Genomic DNA, 16,654 nt, shown 5'->3' on the forward strand with positions numbered 1-16,654 from the left:
GAATAAAACTTTCTCTGAGAAAGAGACTTATTGCCAGAAAGCGCTGGTATGCAATCATTCTTAATGCTAATATAAGCTATTCACAATGACAGCATGTTGTAATATGTGATCTATTAAGAGGATAGCAATGATGCTCTAATAGAGCAGAGAGGCAAAGGGAAAAATTAACTAAGGCATAAAAAAATGCTGGTACTTAGGGCACGAATTCCACTCGACAAAAATCCCACCTAAACTTGGAATCTAATCGAAGCCTCTCAAAGAAAGGATAAAAATAAATAAAACAAAGTGACATTATTCAGGATACTTTGCTTTCAAAATTAACAAGGAAGGTTATTCAGAATAATTGAGTGAATGGTTATGAAAAACAGCTTAAGCATAATAATAACTCATGGCATTAGATCCCACTGATAGTTTTACTGAAAAAAAAAAGAGAGAGAGAAACAGGCAAGTAGAAAGCCAGCCTGGAAGGACAAATTTTAGATAAACAAAAAGAATGAATTAGTTTGGTACAATTAATGGTTCCTACAGAAATTTCTCTGCAAAAGGATGGTGCTCTTAGTGAGCCACTACATTCTCGTCAATGTCTGGACATATTCAACACAACCAACTATTTTAGAGTTTCTGAGACAAAAGAATAACTTAAGAATCATTCCTGATGAAATTATAATAATAGCAGTAATTCAAATGTGTAAAGAAGCCTGCGGAGTAAACACTTTTCAGTCCCCTTCCTTTGATTACCATCTCCCTAAAACAATAAGCAGATAAACTCGATCTGCAGTAAAACTGGGAGATAGCTGTATGGTCCAAACCAAAGTGAAGACAGAGTACAGACAGAGAAATTTTAAGAACTTAACAGAAGAGAGATCAAGCCCACGTGTCTGCAGAAAAGAATCCCAAAGGGGAGTCAATTTCACCTATACAAACTTGAGAAAAGCTCAGGGATTTAAGGCACCAGGTACCATGCAGGCCGCATATGGGGGAGGGCTAAGAAGGGGATTATTTGACCCCTGGCCCTTATCTTCCACCTGACCTTACAGTCAACTCATCTACCTGCCTTCAGAACCAGAGCAACTGGTCAGGTGAAACCCAGAAACAGCAGGCACTTCAGAAGATGGGAAAATCCATTTGTCTGAAGACAGAGGTCAAATGAAAGGCCCACCCAACTGTCCTTCCCTAACCTGTTCTCAAAATACAAACTGCCACATATACATGTGCTAAGTAGAAACTGGAGGATCCCTTTCTGGAAAAATGGAACTGTGCAGAGAAAACAAAATCAAGCCAGCTTATTGGTAACCAGATCACCGAAGAGTAAAGGCCAAGATTAGAAGCCCCAGTCCTTCACACATCTTCTCCAGCTGCTCGGTGTCTCTCTCAAATAGGAACAGCTAGACAAGAAGCTTCAGATGTTTGAAGAAAGTCTCTACCACGAAAGAGAAAAGGGCAAAATAACAATTCAGAGCAAACAGAATGCAGAGAAGGGCAGAAAATGTGCAAGAAATTATAACTGATATTCTCAGAGAGATCCATTACAATCTTTTTTTTTTAAGATTTTATTTATTTATTTGTCAGAGAGAGTACAAGCAGAGGAGCAGCAGGCAGAGGGAAAGAGAGAAGCACACTTCCCGCTGAGCAGGGAGACCGATGCAGGGCTCTATCCCAGCACCCCTGGGATCATGACCTGAGCCAAAGGCAGACGCTTAACCGACTGAGCCACCCAGGCGCCCCCATGACACAGAATTTTAAAGAAAGCACGCTGACATAAGAAAATGATAGTAGAAAAAATTTAACAGAATTTTCAGCAGTGACAGAAATGTTCTGTTCTGTCCAATATGGTTAGCCACTCGCAACGTGGCCAATGTAAAGAAGTAATTTAAAAATTATTCAATGTGAATTAATTTAAACAGCAGCAGGTAGCTACGCGCTACTATACTGAGTAGTACAAAGTTGGAAGACAAGCATCTCCACACGAATGAGAGAGAAAGTCAAAGACTGGGAAATCTCACATCTAAGTAAGAGCAGTTCTAGAAAAGGAAATAAAAGAGGAAAGAACAACCTGAGTTAAGGTTTACATGATTTGAGCTGATGAGCATAAGGTTCTTGCCCCCTTTTTCATGGAGCCTAGAATACATCTCTGTTACAGAACTTTCCACATCTGTATATATACAAACACATCTCCCTCTCCCTAGGCAATGAGCACCTGAGGAAGAATTATATTTTATTTTTTTTTATATTCCAGAACACTCACTAACCTATGCTTGTTATAGCGAGTAATAAATGCTCAGTCAAGAACTGAACTAGCAAGCAAGCGTAGAAAGACCCGAATTAGACTGGAAGCTAAGAGAAAGAAGAAACTGTCACTCAGAACTAAAAGAAGCAAAAGGACTTAGCAATGAAAGAGATGTCCACTTTTATTTCCAAGTTTTCTATTCTGAGAATGAAAGAGATCATGTAACTGATATCATTCCTTCAACAAAAAAACGTGGTAAATACAATATAGCAATGAAGCTCATAAAGCACTGTCTTTATGAAAATTATATCCTGCTGGGAAGAATCACAAAGTAAACTACAGAGACATAACTTAGGCAGTAGTAAGGGCTAAAAAGGAGAAATGTCACTAAGGAAAGCTGTTAAGGAATTCTTTGGACTATGGATAGATTTAAGGTTATAGGAAATCATATTTGTAAAGATCCAAGAAACATTTAGAATTATGCAGCTGTTACTAGACTGGACATTAGGTTAAAGATGTGAGAGTTATCTGCATAAACAAGATAATGTCATCAGAACTTACTTAAGGAATAAATATGAACAGAAAAGAGAACAATGTGGGAAAGGAGAGAACGGTGGGGGAGTGTGTCAGAAGGGATATACACAACTGGGGAAAAGTGAATAGGAAAGGGCTCAGAGACACAGCGCTGGGGTGTTCCGTTAATATTTGTGCCATGCTCGTGAATGCGTGAGAAAACAGCATTTACTTCCAATGGTAGCGTTTCTAGGTTTGAACCTTCAACTATGCCAAATGTCCGAGGCGAATGGGGTGGGATGAGAAGAAAGGCATCAAATGCTTGTAGATTCAGGCGAAATGTTCATGTCTAAAGGTCTGGCGATATATCACTTGGTTGCTTTTTAATTTAAGGAAATTAACCAATATATCTATGTTCTAAGACAGACAATTTCTCCATCATTAAGTTGTTTTAAACCCACCCTCTGCACAGTGCTGGGATATAGAGATGCTCAGAAGATGTTTACTAAATGAAGATTTGCCTTTAGTCACAGTGCCTGGGTGTCTGGGTGGCTCAGTTGGTGAAGTGTCTGCCTTCAGCTCAGGTCATGATCCCAGGGCTCTGGGATCGAGCCCCCCCTCCGGCTCCCTGATCAGCAGGGAATCTGCTTCTCCCTCTCTCTCTGCTCATGCTCTCTCTCTCTCAAATAAATAAAAATAACAATCTTTCAGTCAGAGTTCCTGCGATGTAACTAAAATGTGCTCTCTAAAGGTGAAGTCATTAAAAAAAAGAAGTAAGTCCTTAAGATGTTACCGCAGCAGTGTCTGGATTGTAGTCATCAATCTGTTCCAAAGTGTTTATATCTTTATTTCCAAGGGCTATCTGGAGAGCTATGGAATCATCAAAATACCTTGGTTGGTAAGATTAAGGAAAAAACGCCATTATTAACAACTGAATGACAATGTAATAAGACCAAAGGGTATACTCTAATGTCACAGAAACTCTTCAGGCTTAGGACCTCAGCAGATCCTCCTTACTTTCTACACTTGGCATGACTGAAACCACAGGTGTCATTTACTAGGTTCTATTCGTCACTGCAGGAGCTGGCTGTCTTTGGAAGCAAAACCCTTCCAGGGGAGACGGAGAGGGAGACCTGGCCACCGGCCACGTGACTCTCGGCTACGAATCAGCCTGCGTGCGGGCAGCCGGGGGCTATGAGCAGGACATGCTCAGCCGGTGTGCTCACACGTCCACAATGCCCCTCCTAGGAAGTGGCACTTGCTGGCCGAGAAGTGCCACCTTGGGAATGTGCAGCTTAAGTGACTGAGTCAGTACGTGTTTCTGTCAAGGCCACCTAAGTAATGAGCACGTTATAGTGGATGAGCCACAGGTTTACCAGCAAAAAGGGGCTCTGAATTTTCACCAGCATGCTCATTAAAATGAACAAAACATAGGACTCAGTATAAAAGAGAAAACAAAAAACAATCTGCAGGCTTTTACTGAACGCCTTGCCAAGAATATCACCATAAACACATGGAAGTGCAAAATTCTACTATTCTGGTTCAAAAAGGATACTGCCCAGCGTAGCTTAGTGTTTCAGGATCAATGTCATCTTCGTAGGCATTCAGAGGGATGAGTTTCCTTCTGATGGGATCAAAAACCAGCTGATAAAGGAAGGTATTGTTGGCTCTGATAAATCCTTCGATGTAATCCTCTGGGACTGTTATATTCATCTTAAGATAGTGTCCAATTTTCTTGATAACCTAATGATGGATGTAAAAATATTTACTAGTTATCTGCAAATACAGAATAGGGAGTATCGCCAAGATCAACTGGTTCACATTAGAGGCTGAGGAGAGACAGAAAATCAACTGATTTTATCTGCATTGAAAGCCTCTACCATCAAACACACCCATGTCGTATCACTAAAATCTGTCTTTGTAACAGTATTTTCTTCGATTTTTCTATTACTAACCCAATGAACAAGTCAGTTACACATTCAGTTTATATTCCCAGGTGTGACATTAAGACACCGTCCTCGCCCTCGAAGTCCCTTCCATCCAAAACCCAAAATACGAGCATACAAAACCCGAGAATTAAAAATGAAGTCGACATTCTAACTTCTGTTAGAGTCATGGATGATTAAAGCTGGTAACACACTCACGGACAAAGAAGGGCAGGGCCACAGAGTGGAAGCCGGTGGCCCTGGAGTCACCAGCTGCTCTGTGCACGCAGCTCCCTTCCCAGCCCCACCACCACACCGCCGGAGGACTACCCGAGGGGAGTGGGGCTGCGGTGGCGACATGAGCTGCTTCAACAGATGCTATTTTTTTTTTCTTTTTTTAAGGTAAAGATATCAGAGAAGCGATAGAGCGATGATGCAGGTGTCTCAGTTTTGGGGGGACACAGGACACGTGATACTGCGTCAGAGGAAGTAGGCAGAAGAACCCAACTGTCCTCTATCAAGCCATGGGAAAGGGATTTATATCAATGTGCAATTCCTGTCATAACTTTCACGTTTTCAGAAGACACGGCTATTTTTCATTAAAACATACTATATGTGCTAACATGTAATGAATTTTTTATTAGCTTTAAATTAACAAATATTTTATCTTTGAATTTGATTCAGTAAATCTCAACAGCTATACCCCATTTAACAAAAATTACAGCCACCAAGAACTTTAAAGAGGGTAAAGGGATCCTGAGACCAAAAAACTTGGGAGCCACCACTACAGAGAACAGGACAGAAACTGAAAGATTATACATTTTAACATTAATTCTATTTAGAACATTTTGCCCTTAAATCTCTTTACATTAGTCTTCATTTAAAAAATTTTGCCAATTGCTTAAAGCAGGTCCATCAGTTGCCAAAAGCAAAATTCTAGTGTTTTAGTCATCTTGTCCTTTTGGTAACACAGTATGGGCTACTGACAGGATAGAATATTTAAAATTCATATTCTGAAGGTTTACCCATGATGTACGAAACGCTCCGGAAACCAAACGGGTCTCTGGGCGACTTCCTCTTACCTTCACGATGTCTGGATTACTGGCCAGCCTTAGCACTTTGCAGGCCTTTGCTAAGCCGATCCCACGCAGCGAGGAGAGGTAGTCGCAGCCCGACAGGATGCACATGTAGCGGAACTTCTCCTCCGTGAACACGTCCCCGAGCTGTCTGCACGTGCCCAGCCGCGCCTGGTCAATTTCTAGTCCATTTCCAAACTGGTCCATTTTTAAAATCACCTTCAAAAGGAAGGGAAATTGTTAATGCCCATAAGGGTCATTTTAATTTTTCATTATCTAATCAATCCACTGTGATATTTCCAAGAATTCTTTCTTGTTCTTCACCATCACACTGAGAGAGAGGAGAGATAGGCAGGCCAGTTAATTACTGTGAAACCTGCAAATAACCTGAAGCACAGACGATGACAGATCAGGTCGTGCACCAGGATGTCCTTGTTCTGACTCTGGGAGAAGGATGCCCTTTCTGCACTTCGTGCCTCCCACTGACATCCAGGGTTGTCATGGAGATCAAACAGCAATTTATACAATAATCCTTTTTCTTATTCTTAAAGGAATACATTTTCATCATGGAAAATCTGGAGAACATGGAAATTCAGGAAGAAAACAGAAGTTGCCTGACATCTCTCATCTATGACTGTTACCCAGCATTAACCCTTTGACAGATCCTTCTAGTCATCTATGAAATAAATAGATGATATAAGCAACATTGGCAGTAACAAAAGTGAGATCTTGTAGTTTCGTATCTTAATTCTCCCCTTATTATATCATGATAAAATTTTCCATTAAACAGTTTTATAAATAACTGCAAAGCATCCAGTTGGATAAGTTATTTATCTCACCTTATTGAAAAATGTAAAGCATATAAATTATACCAAAATTAAGAATAGTAAGTCTACGCCCTATTGAATTTGGATAAAAGAACAACGAAACTTTCTAACCTAAAGGGCTTATTCTGAAAAAGTGTCCAGATTACACAAATGTCAAGCAGCAAAACTGCTCTTTTCATTTAAATTAAAATAATTATTAGCATTGTAAGTAGATATTACCTGCAGGTATTAAATAATGATTCCTGGAGAGGAAAAACCTTATTTCCAACTGCACAGAAAAGCAGCATATGGTAGTTGACTACAGTCAAGTACCTTTTTACAGCCAAAAGCGAGGAGGTCCGAGTCCTCTGTGACTATGGCCTGTACGATACCGGCTTTGTTGAGATAGGCCAACTGCGCATCTGCTTCATACGGAGCCACGAGACAATCTACTCCCTGCGACCGAGCAGCCTGCCAGAGAAGGTCACGGTCAATCTGCAGCACAGCGTCCAGAAAGCACTCGACGACCTCCAATCTCATTACTAGCCGCAACACATACATGCTCGTGTTATTTTCAGAAATCACTTCCTTCGGGGTAGGTTTTTCTACCTTTAGTCTTGGCATATATTGAACTAATCATATAGCCACAAAGCCTTCTTTTTTAAAAAATCAATTTATAGGAGAAAATACTGCTGTATATTCAGAAGGAGAGAAACAACTACAAGCCAGAAAACTTAATTATTTCAAATTGCAGAAAGCTTGCATCCTAAGAACAGGTACGCTCCAAAGGCATATAAGCCATCTGTTTGGAGCTCTGAATGTATTTTCCCATAAAAATAACATGCTTTCTTTTCAGACTACAAAAGTCTACCTGACACTGTTTTGATAAAACTACAGAATTTAATCACTATACTTATTTTCCCAGGTTTACGAAGCCGTTTGAACAGAGGCCTGAAGAAGGGGATCTGAGGGCTGCGGCTGCCAGCCGTGGAAGATCTACGGTGCGAAGAAGCTTCTAGGCAGAAGCAGGTTGAGGAGACCAGGGGTCCAAGAGGTCCTGAGCCAGGGAGGCTGGTTCAACAGATCCCAGGGCCGTCAAGAATGGAGGTGGTAAGTGCTGACGACTACACGGCATCGGGGTGAGACTGGCCCTCCAGGAACCATCCCTTCCATCTCTATGGAACAAGGTGCCCACCGAGCTCAGTCACTTACGTAGGAAGGGAGAGTATCCCTTAGTCCCAGGATTTCTCCCTTGGAGGCTGTTGGGACTCGTCTCCTGTGCTGAAAGATACTGCCCCGTTCTCCCTGAGACCTGCCCCTTCCTGAGGTTAGGCTAGAGTAATTTCCCTCCCTTCACCTTCTTGCGCTCCCATCAGTAAATGACTCATAACTAGCTTTGATGAACTTAGCCACTTGTTACTTTGACTTTATTTCTCACTTGGCTTACTTTAATAACTTTGTGGGCCATCGCATGTGTGATATTGATAGAGCGGGTAAAACATTCTCTGGCTTCTGAGACTTTGCCCTCACGAAGAAGCTGCTTTCCCTTAAGAAGATTGGCTTGTCGTCTTCTGCAAGGGGAAAAAAAATCAAGAGGCTGACTCAAGAAACCATAATAAAACGGTAATTCAAGAAATTTTCCTTTGGGGGGAAAAAAGAAGTTTGACTCATCTGATAGTGTTTACCAGGTCCCTGAGAACATGAGCCAGATCTTTTGGGCTTCTAGGTAAAAGGAACACAAGCGATTTATAACGCATGCACACATAAGCTTATCCTTAGACTTCCAGAGCAATGCTTTATGTAAAAAAAAAAAAAATGGAGTAACTAAGACACTTAAGAAAACCTGAGTCAAGGCTTTCACACCATCGAAACTAACTTTCAAGCGTAAAGATGCACCTTTATCGACATATGAAGAACTTGAGAAATACCGTTTCTGTCAGCTTGTGGGATCTACTAGAGAGCAAATTTCAGAAAAAAACAAAATAACATCTGCATAACAACTGTCTGTAACAAGCAAATATGTGGTAATTTGTAGAACCAATACTAAATATGGTTAAACAGGGAGACAGTGACCGTACACATTCTAACAATACAGAACTGCTATTTTTAAAATGAGAAAAGAGAGAGCATATGCAAAGGAAGGAAGAAATTTTAACTTCTCAATAATCGTACTGGTAGTGGTAGTATCAGTATTTTACTCTGAATCTACTGTTGAGTGTAATAAAATACTTATACTTATTTTGGGATAAGACAAATGAGTGATTATAAGATACTATGACGTCATTCCTCCTGTGCCCTTGAAAGTAAGGATTCTCAGTATGGAAGAAAGGAGATAAAGATGCGTTACAGAAGAAGTAGAAACCCTGTAGTCGTGAGTCTGAACTGGGCATCAGTCAGAACTCGTGAGATTTTGGGGCGCCTGGGTGGCACAGCGGTTAAGCTTCTGCCTTCGGCTCAGGGCGTGATCCCGCCGTTATGGGATCGAGCCTCACATCAGGCTCTTCTGCTATAAGCCTGCTTCTTCCTCTCCCACTCCCCCTGCTTGTGTTCCCTCTCTCGTTGGCTGTCTCTATCTCTGTCAAATAAATAAATAAAATCTTAAAAAAAAAAAAAAAAAAACTCGTGAGGTTTTGATCTTTAAGTAAATGTTCACACACACATACACACAAATTCCCTAGTTCCACTTTTAGACTGGGCTCCACAGATGAAGAGACTTGTAGAAAAGGATTTTAAGTGTCTCTCCCACTGCTACAGTGGCACAGGGAAAGCTGGTCCTACAAAGACAAAAAGAGTTCACGGTCAGAGACAGACAGCTGTAACTTTTTTATTTTTTAAGCTGTTTTTGAGCTTAGCAAGAGAAAGTGAGTAAATATCTGCAATTAGAATTAAGAACATGGTGTGGGGTCCCCAGGTGGGAACTGGTTTGGATCAGTCCCTTAGCCAACTAGTTTGGACTGTCACCTATCCTTTTAGAACTAACCTAGAAACTACTAATTTTTTATAGTAAGAGTATATTTAGTAAACTGTACATTATTTGTAATAGTGGGCTCAGACAATTTCAGTTACTCCTTTGTAAATAAACTTTATAAAGTTCTGGCTTTAAGATTCAGAGAACTCCAACCTGAAACTGATATCACACTGTATGTTAACTATACTGGAATTAAAAAAAAAGAAGAAGAGCCCTCCAAGTCAGCTATATTGAAAAACCTAGATCTGAAAAACTCTAACCTGATTCTAGGCCCAGAGAGAGCAAAACCAGGAAAGCAGCCCCCTAACAGAATGCTCCCTCAGCGAGGCTTACTGCTACCTGGGTGTGACTCCCACTACCTTTCACAACTAAGCCCAGTGGTCGTTCCTATACAAAACACTGACACCTGGACCTAAGAACAAATACAGGATGAATGAGGTGGCATAGCTGCTTTATTAAAATACGGAAATCCCTTCTAAGGTCTGTTGCTATAAAATAACTAGAATCTGTTAAATATGAATAAAATTTCTAGGGTAACTATTAAAAGAAGAGAAACAGAATGCATCATTTTTCAACTAGAAACAAGAGGCAATATAATTAGGGTGGAAAAACAATCAATTCAGAAGTCAAGCAAGGTAGGAGTTACCAAAAACAAAACAAAACAAAACAAACCAAAACCACAAAACACAAAAAACCAGAGAAAGAGAGAGAGAGAGAGAGAGAGAAGACAAATGTAAAATACTAAGAGAAATAATGTATTAAAATATATTAGTAATTAATGGTCAATGTAAAAGGAATAAACTCTCCATTTAACGATTTTTCAAAAAGTGGCAAAGATCGACAGAATGGATATAAACGAACAAACAAACAAAACATGGGGTGTCTGGGTGGCTCAGTTGGTTAAGTGGTTGACTCTTGATTTTTGGCTCAGGATTTTGAGATCCAGCCATGCGCAGGTGGGCTCCCCACTCAGCGGGGAGTCTGCTCTGGATTCTCTCTCTCCTTCTGCCCCTCTCCCCACTCAAGCACAAGTGTTCTCTCAAATAAATAAATCTTAAAACACACACACACACACACACACGGTTATGTGTTCTTTATAAGAGGAAAACCTAAAAACCAATGATGTAGTAAAGCTAAAGGTGAACAAATTAAAAAAAAAGTAGAAACATAGAAGAAAGTTATGGGTATGCTAATATTAGACAGAATAGACTTTAGGAAAAAAAAGCATAGCTAGAGATTAAAAGAGTCACTACATATTCTTTCAATTTACCACAAAAATGTAACTTTTTCTAAACTTGAATGCAACCAATAAAATCACTTCAAAATAAACAAAACAAAAAGTGGACAAGAACTGTAAGGTAAATGACAAATCCACTACCAAATTGTAACATACTTTTCTTAGTAATTTATGAATAGGTAGACACACACACAAAAAAAACAGACAAAAAACAAAACAGTAAAGATACAGATTTGAGCACCATAATCACTAAGCTTGACTTACTGGACAGATACACAATCTTCTTAATAACTGGAGAATACACATTCCTTTCCAGCACACAAGAAACATTTAAAGAAATTTGTTCAAGTGCTAGGCTATAAAGCAAGCCTCAACGAACTAAAATTTAAGAAAACTGGTATACAGACTATAGCATCAGACTTTAATGCAATTAAATTAGAGAGTCAATAGAGAATCAACTTACTCTCTTCTAGACTTTTCCACTTCCTTTTTAGAAGGTAAAGTACATCCATCAAATACGAGAATAGGCTTGACCCCGTGAGAGAGTAACATATTTACAAATCTCATACAAAATCCTACGTACCTACGAAAATAAAGGAAAATGCGTTTAGTGCAGCATCTTGTAAGGTGATAGTTTTGCTCTTCTGACAACCAGTGAGATTATGAAAAGAGAAGGTTTTTACTATTTTTTTTGAAGCAAATGTTTTCACAGGAAATGGAAACTCTAATTTAGACTTGGGTTCAAATCCTGCCTTGGATCCTAACGGTCTATAGGACAGTTGATGAGTATTTGACACAGCAAACCCTGCTTTTCTCATCTGCAGATGAGAAGACTTCGACATCCCTTCCAGTTCTAATATTTTGTGGTTCCAAATCATGCCTTTTTCCCTCTATTTTTTTTTTTTTGCTTTGAAAAATTTCAAATCTACTGAAAATTTGAAAGAATAGTACGATAAATATCCTCCAACAATACCATTACCACACCCAAGATATTTAAAAGCAGTAAAATATCATCTAATATACAGTCTATATTAAACTTTGTCCAATTGTCCCGGTATTTCTCGTAACCAGTGGTGTGCTAGTAAAGGTTTAACAACTAGTTCTGGGGGAAGGGGTGCCTGCTCCGTGGCATTTGTCAATCTCCCTGACACGAATATACTACAATGGTGAATAAACTACCAATGCGGGGTCAGCACATGCTGAACTGGGAGAAGACGGCACATAGCGAACTGGGAGGAGGACTTGGCTGCAGCACAACATTGCTACATTACCCGCCCCCCCCCCCCAAACAGTCTAGGATCCAAACAAGAATCATGTATTGCATTTAGTTTTGTTATTCTCGCAAGACAATTAACAAAAAGAGCCACATTACAACTTCCATCATTTATAAAGAAAAGGATATTTTAACTAAAGAACAGAAATTGACATATTATTAAAGGATAATCTTTTAAATCACATATCTTAATGAAAAACTATGTGGTCCTTCTTTTTATTGTGAACCAGTGACAACAGACATGCATTGGTCTACAGAACACTGACTTTGTACTAATTCTGGGCCTACTAATGAAGTATCATAAAAAATAGGGGAAAGCAAATATAAAATCATAATAAATCTTAAAGAAAATTCACATATTAAAATTTTAACCAGACAGAATACAAACATTGGACACCTGTTGCAGAAATCTTTACAAGTCAGCTTATTAAATCTATTTGGTTCCTTATAACGGCCATAAAGGCTTATCATACACTTACCCCAATTTTCTGAACTTTTCTGGTTAATATCCCCATCCAAAAGTGGATAAGAAAGGAAAAATAAACTCTATCAAATATGACTTATTAGCTGTTGTGAGAAAAAAAAAAATTAAAGTCCACAATACTTTGTAGAAAGTCCTGAAACTTTTTAGTTCAATAAATTATCTACACGGCAGGTCTGTGGAGTTCAGCAGTGGCATCTTTTTTTTTTTTTTTTTAAAGATTTTATTTCTCTATTTGACAGAGAGAGAGGCAGCAAGAGAGGGAACACAAGCAGGGGGAGTGGGAGAGGGAGAAGCAGGCTTCCAGCTGAGCAGGGAGCCCGATGCGGGGCTTGATCCCAGGATCACGCCCTGAGCCGAAGGCAGACGCTTAACGACTGCGCCACCCAGGCACCCCAGCAGTGGCATCTTTAAAAAAGGATATTTTCTAAATTTTGGACAAGTCTTCCAATTAGTCAAAAATCTCAGAATCCCCAAGAATTACAAAAAACTAGAGAACTATTGAAGAACTATTCAAAGAAACACTGCAGGTAGAATGAAAAACTTATAGTCTTCAGCTACACCTGCTGCTATTCAAATTCAGTGGCAAAAAAGAAATGGCCTTCAAAAAAAAAAAAAAAAAGAGAGAAAAATGATCCCAGCAGATGGAGTGGCAGCAGGGCCCTGGCTCCTTCAGATCCTACATGTACTGTTCCGGCTCACTTTTGGTCAAATTAACTTGATAAGCATGAAAGCCCTAAACATTCACCATTCAATGAAGACTTCCCCTGTTAATATGCATTAACACAGTTTACCTATTTTTCACTGTGATTAAGTAAGTCATATCAAGATCCGGGAGCCTTTCCTCTAGGAGATAAATTACATATTGCAATAAAGAAAATTCATAATGGTGATCAAATCGCTCCGGAAAATCTCTGTTCTGAAATTATACTTGCTTCTTTTTCTAATGTTTCCATGTAAAAAAATAGAGAAGATTTTAGTCCATGGAACATGCCTCAAATGAGGTCATAGTTATGACTGGATCTCAGCAAGGCCCACCACTCTGGGCCCCAAGTAAAGTAGAAGTAAAAAGCCTTGCTTTGAAGCAACTGCTTTGTTTTGCAGACAGGGCTCAGTTTCTTAGGTAAAGAATAAAGGACACAGTGTTTGGTTTTTGTTTATTGGTGTCTTGATACAACATCACAGAACGTAGTCGCTCCTGATCGGGCAATCTTCTCAGTCTCACTTCTTGATAAACCTGGCATTGAATGAAAATGATCCCAATATAGGTCTGATTCTTAGTTGGCAAAGAATTAACACAAGGTCCAAACTTACTTATCAGTAGGTTCACCTTTGGCTAGTTTCTCAGCACAAGCAATAGCTCCTTTGTGAAGCCAACAATATGTATCCACAGCCACTGCCTGTCCTTTATACTTCCTCACGTGGATGGGTTCAGAAGCGTCTTTGATAAACTGCAGTAATCCATGTATCCCCATAGTGCCAAGCTAACTATGGGACATAAGAGGAAAAAGGAAAAACAGCAATATTTAGAGCAAAATACATTTCCTCAAAAGTTTTAGAAAAATAAAAAAAAAGAGCTTGGAAACTGATATAGCAACTGAGCTTGAGTATTTGAGAATCACTGCTCTTTAATACTTTTCACTGGGCTCCTCTCTGCCAAGAATCAGTCTAGAATATTTACATTAATCACCAACTCTAATGTCACTTGATAGTTCCGTAATGTCTATTCTTTCCAAAGTGCTTTCCCACTTGGAATCATAATGTGTGTTCCAAGCCTAGGCACCAGGAGGTGCTGAAAGAGCATGAATCTCTCTCTCTCCAAAAAGGCATTGTTAAGATATACCCCCTTCCGCTCAGCGAGAAGCCCCTAAATCCCTTCTATACAGATATTCTGGAGCGGACTCAGAACTTTCTGAAGCAGTACAGTTGACCCTTGAACAAGAAGGGGGGTTATTTGCACCCACCCCCCACCCAGTCGAAAATCCACGTATGATTTTGACTCTCCCAAAACTTAACTACTAGTAGCCAGAAGCCTTACCAATTACATAAACTTGGTTAACACATAGTTTGTATGTTATATGCATACTGTATTCTTAAAGTAAGCTAGAGAGAAGAAAATGGTATTAAGAAAATCACAAGGAAAATACATTTCCCGTACTGTACTGCATTTACTGAAAAAAATCCGTGAATTGGTGGACCCTCACAGTTCCAACCCCTTGGTTCAAGGGTCAGCTCTAGCACTCACCCCCCACCCCCACTCCTCAAGATAAAAAGTAAAAGCAATGGGGCTGAACAGCTGCTTAGCATTTCATAACATAAACCTCCCCCAGCAAACATTAAGTGTGGGGGGAAAGGAAGAAAGAACAGGGTAAGAAGTCAGCCTCACCTTGATACTGTATCAAAGCTCTGAGCTCCAGGACAGCAGTGCAGTCACCGGTTTGGAGCCGGCTGGGGGATTCTGACTCTTCACTAAGGCAGGTAATTTGGACGCAGGTGTTCCTCAAGCCACAGTCTGAGAAAGGCAATTAGCCTACCTCTCAGATAACGCCTCTAAAGGGAGTTTTCTCCCCCTTTGAGGGAAACGGAGGTCGTACGCATTTTGCGAAACCCGTCTCTTCTAAGCTAGGTAAATTCGCTCCCCTAAACGTCTCCTCGTAGCGGAGTGGGAATGACCGCGGGCCGCAGGGCCGGCATCATCTCAGGGCGCCCGCCTGCCACACGCGAGGTACGACCACACCGGCGACCTCACCGCTTCACTCCTGTCTACGGGCCGTGCACGAGGGGCCCGCAAGCCCATTCCAGAAGACACGCTTCCCTTCGCCTGCAAGACATCACGAAGAAATTCACTTTTCCACATGCAGGAGCCGGGACGGCATGTGAAAACGGGGCTGCTGACTGGGGCGGCAGCCCTGCAGGAGTGCGGCGGGCGACCGTCCCTGCGCTCAGGGCGGCCTCGGCCCCGTCTACACGCGACCAGCGCTCGGGATCCGCGGCCGGGGCGGGAAGACCGCGCCCGACCCCCTCCTCCCGGTCCTGCACGACCGTAGTCCCGGGAGGACGCCACCCCCGGCCACGCACAGCCCGCTCCGCTCCCTTCCCGGGAAGGGCTCTCCCCGTCCGTTTCAGGGCAGGTGTGCGGAGGTCCGACGCCTGCTCCCGACGCCCCAACTCACCTGGGCCCGAGCGCCCAAGGCAGGCGGCGCGGAACACCCGGAGCCGGGTGGCAACCGCGTCCCGAGGGCTTTTCAATTTGCGCGGGAGAGCCTGAGGTCCCGCCCCAGCGGAAGTGACACCAGCGCGCCCGCCCGCGGCGCCCGCCCCGCTTCTCGCGGCCTCCGCTTCCGGGACCCGGGACCCGGGACCCGAGCCCCGCTCCTCGCCGGACGTCATGGTGGCCACGGCCCTGCGACCCCGGCTCACGGGGAAACGGCTCCCGGAAGTTGGTCGTGTTCGCCCTCGCGGGGGCTGCTGGGACTTGTAGTTCTCCGCTGACTGCGGCCTCCCGTTGGGGCTGCGGTCATTTCAGGAGCGCCATCGCGTGTTTGTGTGCGGGTTTTTAAAACCTGAAAGAGATCACTGCTGCGAATTAGTCCCCTAGTCCCTGTGGTGTGCGGCTGACCCTAAGGCTCTTCAGACAGCCCTGCGTGGCGCGCTGCAGGGCGACAGAAGATGCGGCTTGAGTTACAGTAGTCTTTGGACCCTTGCTGGAGCCTTCGGGACGGCAGAGAGGGGCGGTCAGGAAGTAGTTCGACTGGGACCGGACGGGGTCGCGCCGGGACCGCACTCTGCCCACGCGGCGGCCGTGAGCCCTCCTCTGCACGGGGCTCACCTTCGGCCTAGAAAGGCTTGAACAAAACACCAGCGTAGTCCCTAACAGCCCGAGGCCGCTTCCCCAGGATGACCTTGGGCGCATTCAGGGGAACCTCAGGCTGCGTAGAGGTTACCGTTTACACCTGATGGCCGGTCTCCGCGGTCTGTAGGAGGGTCGGAGCCCGACTTGGGCAGCCGCTGCTTCGCACGCCCAGCTGACACTGCTCCCTGCCTGGTTCTGTCATTTCACCCGCCTGCCTCCGCGGAGCCTCATTCCGTCCCTCCCGGCCCCCCAGTCTTTCTCGAAAACAGCCCTCCCCCTGCCCCCCCCCCCTACA

At 42.4% G+C, this 16,654-nt stretch overlaps 1 protein-coding gene across 2 annotated transcripts in view; it reads right to left on the minus strand.

Annotated features, from left to right (window-relative positions):
* EXO1 (exonuclease 1) overlaps positions 1-15,855 on the minus strand; it is a 34,829-nt gene extending 18,974 nt beyond the window's left edge. The window contains exons 1-9 of one of the 2 annotated variants that reach the window (XM_045795953.2): positions 15,680-15,855; positions 14,893-15,327; positions 13,821-13,994; positions 11,216-11,335; positions 7,995-8,118; positions 6,881-7,018; positions 5,748-5,960; positions 4,296-4,483; positions 3,534-3,630 (exon numbers count right to left, since the gene is read on the minus strand). In XM_045795953.2, the coding sequence (XP_045651909.2) occupies positions 3,534-3,630; positions 4,296-4,483; positions 5,748-5,960; positions 6,881-7,018; positions 7,995-8,118; positions 11,216-11,335; positions 13,821-13,981 (1,041 nt within the window). In that variant the 5' untranslated portion in view covers positions 13,982-13,994; positions 14,893-15,327; positions 15,680-15,855. The remainder of the gene's footprint in view (positions 1-3,533; positions 3,631-4,295; positions 4,484-5,747; positions 5,961-6,880; positions 7,019-7,994; positions 8,119-11,215; positions 11,336-13,820; positions 13,995-14,892; positions 15,328-15,679) is intronic. The other variant, XM_045795951.2, reaches the window with a different exon arrangement.
* Positions 15,856-16,654: the final 799 nt, after the last annotated feature.

This window comes from Ursus americanus, chromosome 2 (genome assembly GCF_024610735.1).
Source record: "Ursus americanus isolate L20-20 chromosome 2, mUrsAme1.1.p, whole genome shotgun sequence".
Lineage (NCBI taxonomy): Eukaryota > Metazoa > Chordata > Mammalia > Carnivora > Ursidae > Ursus > Ursus americanus.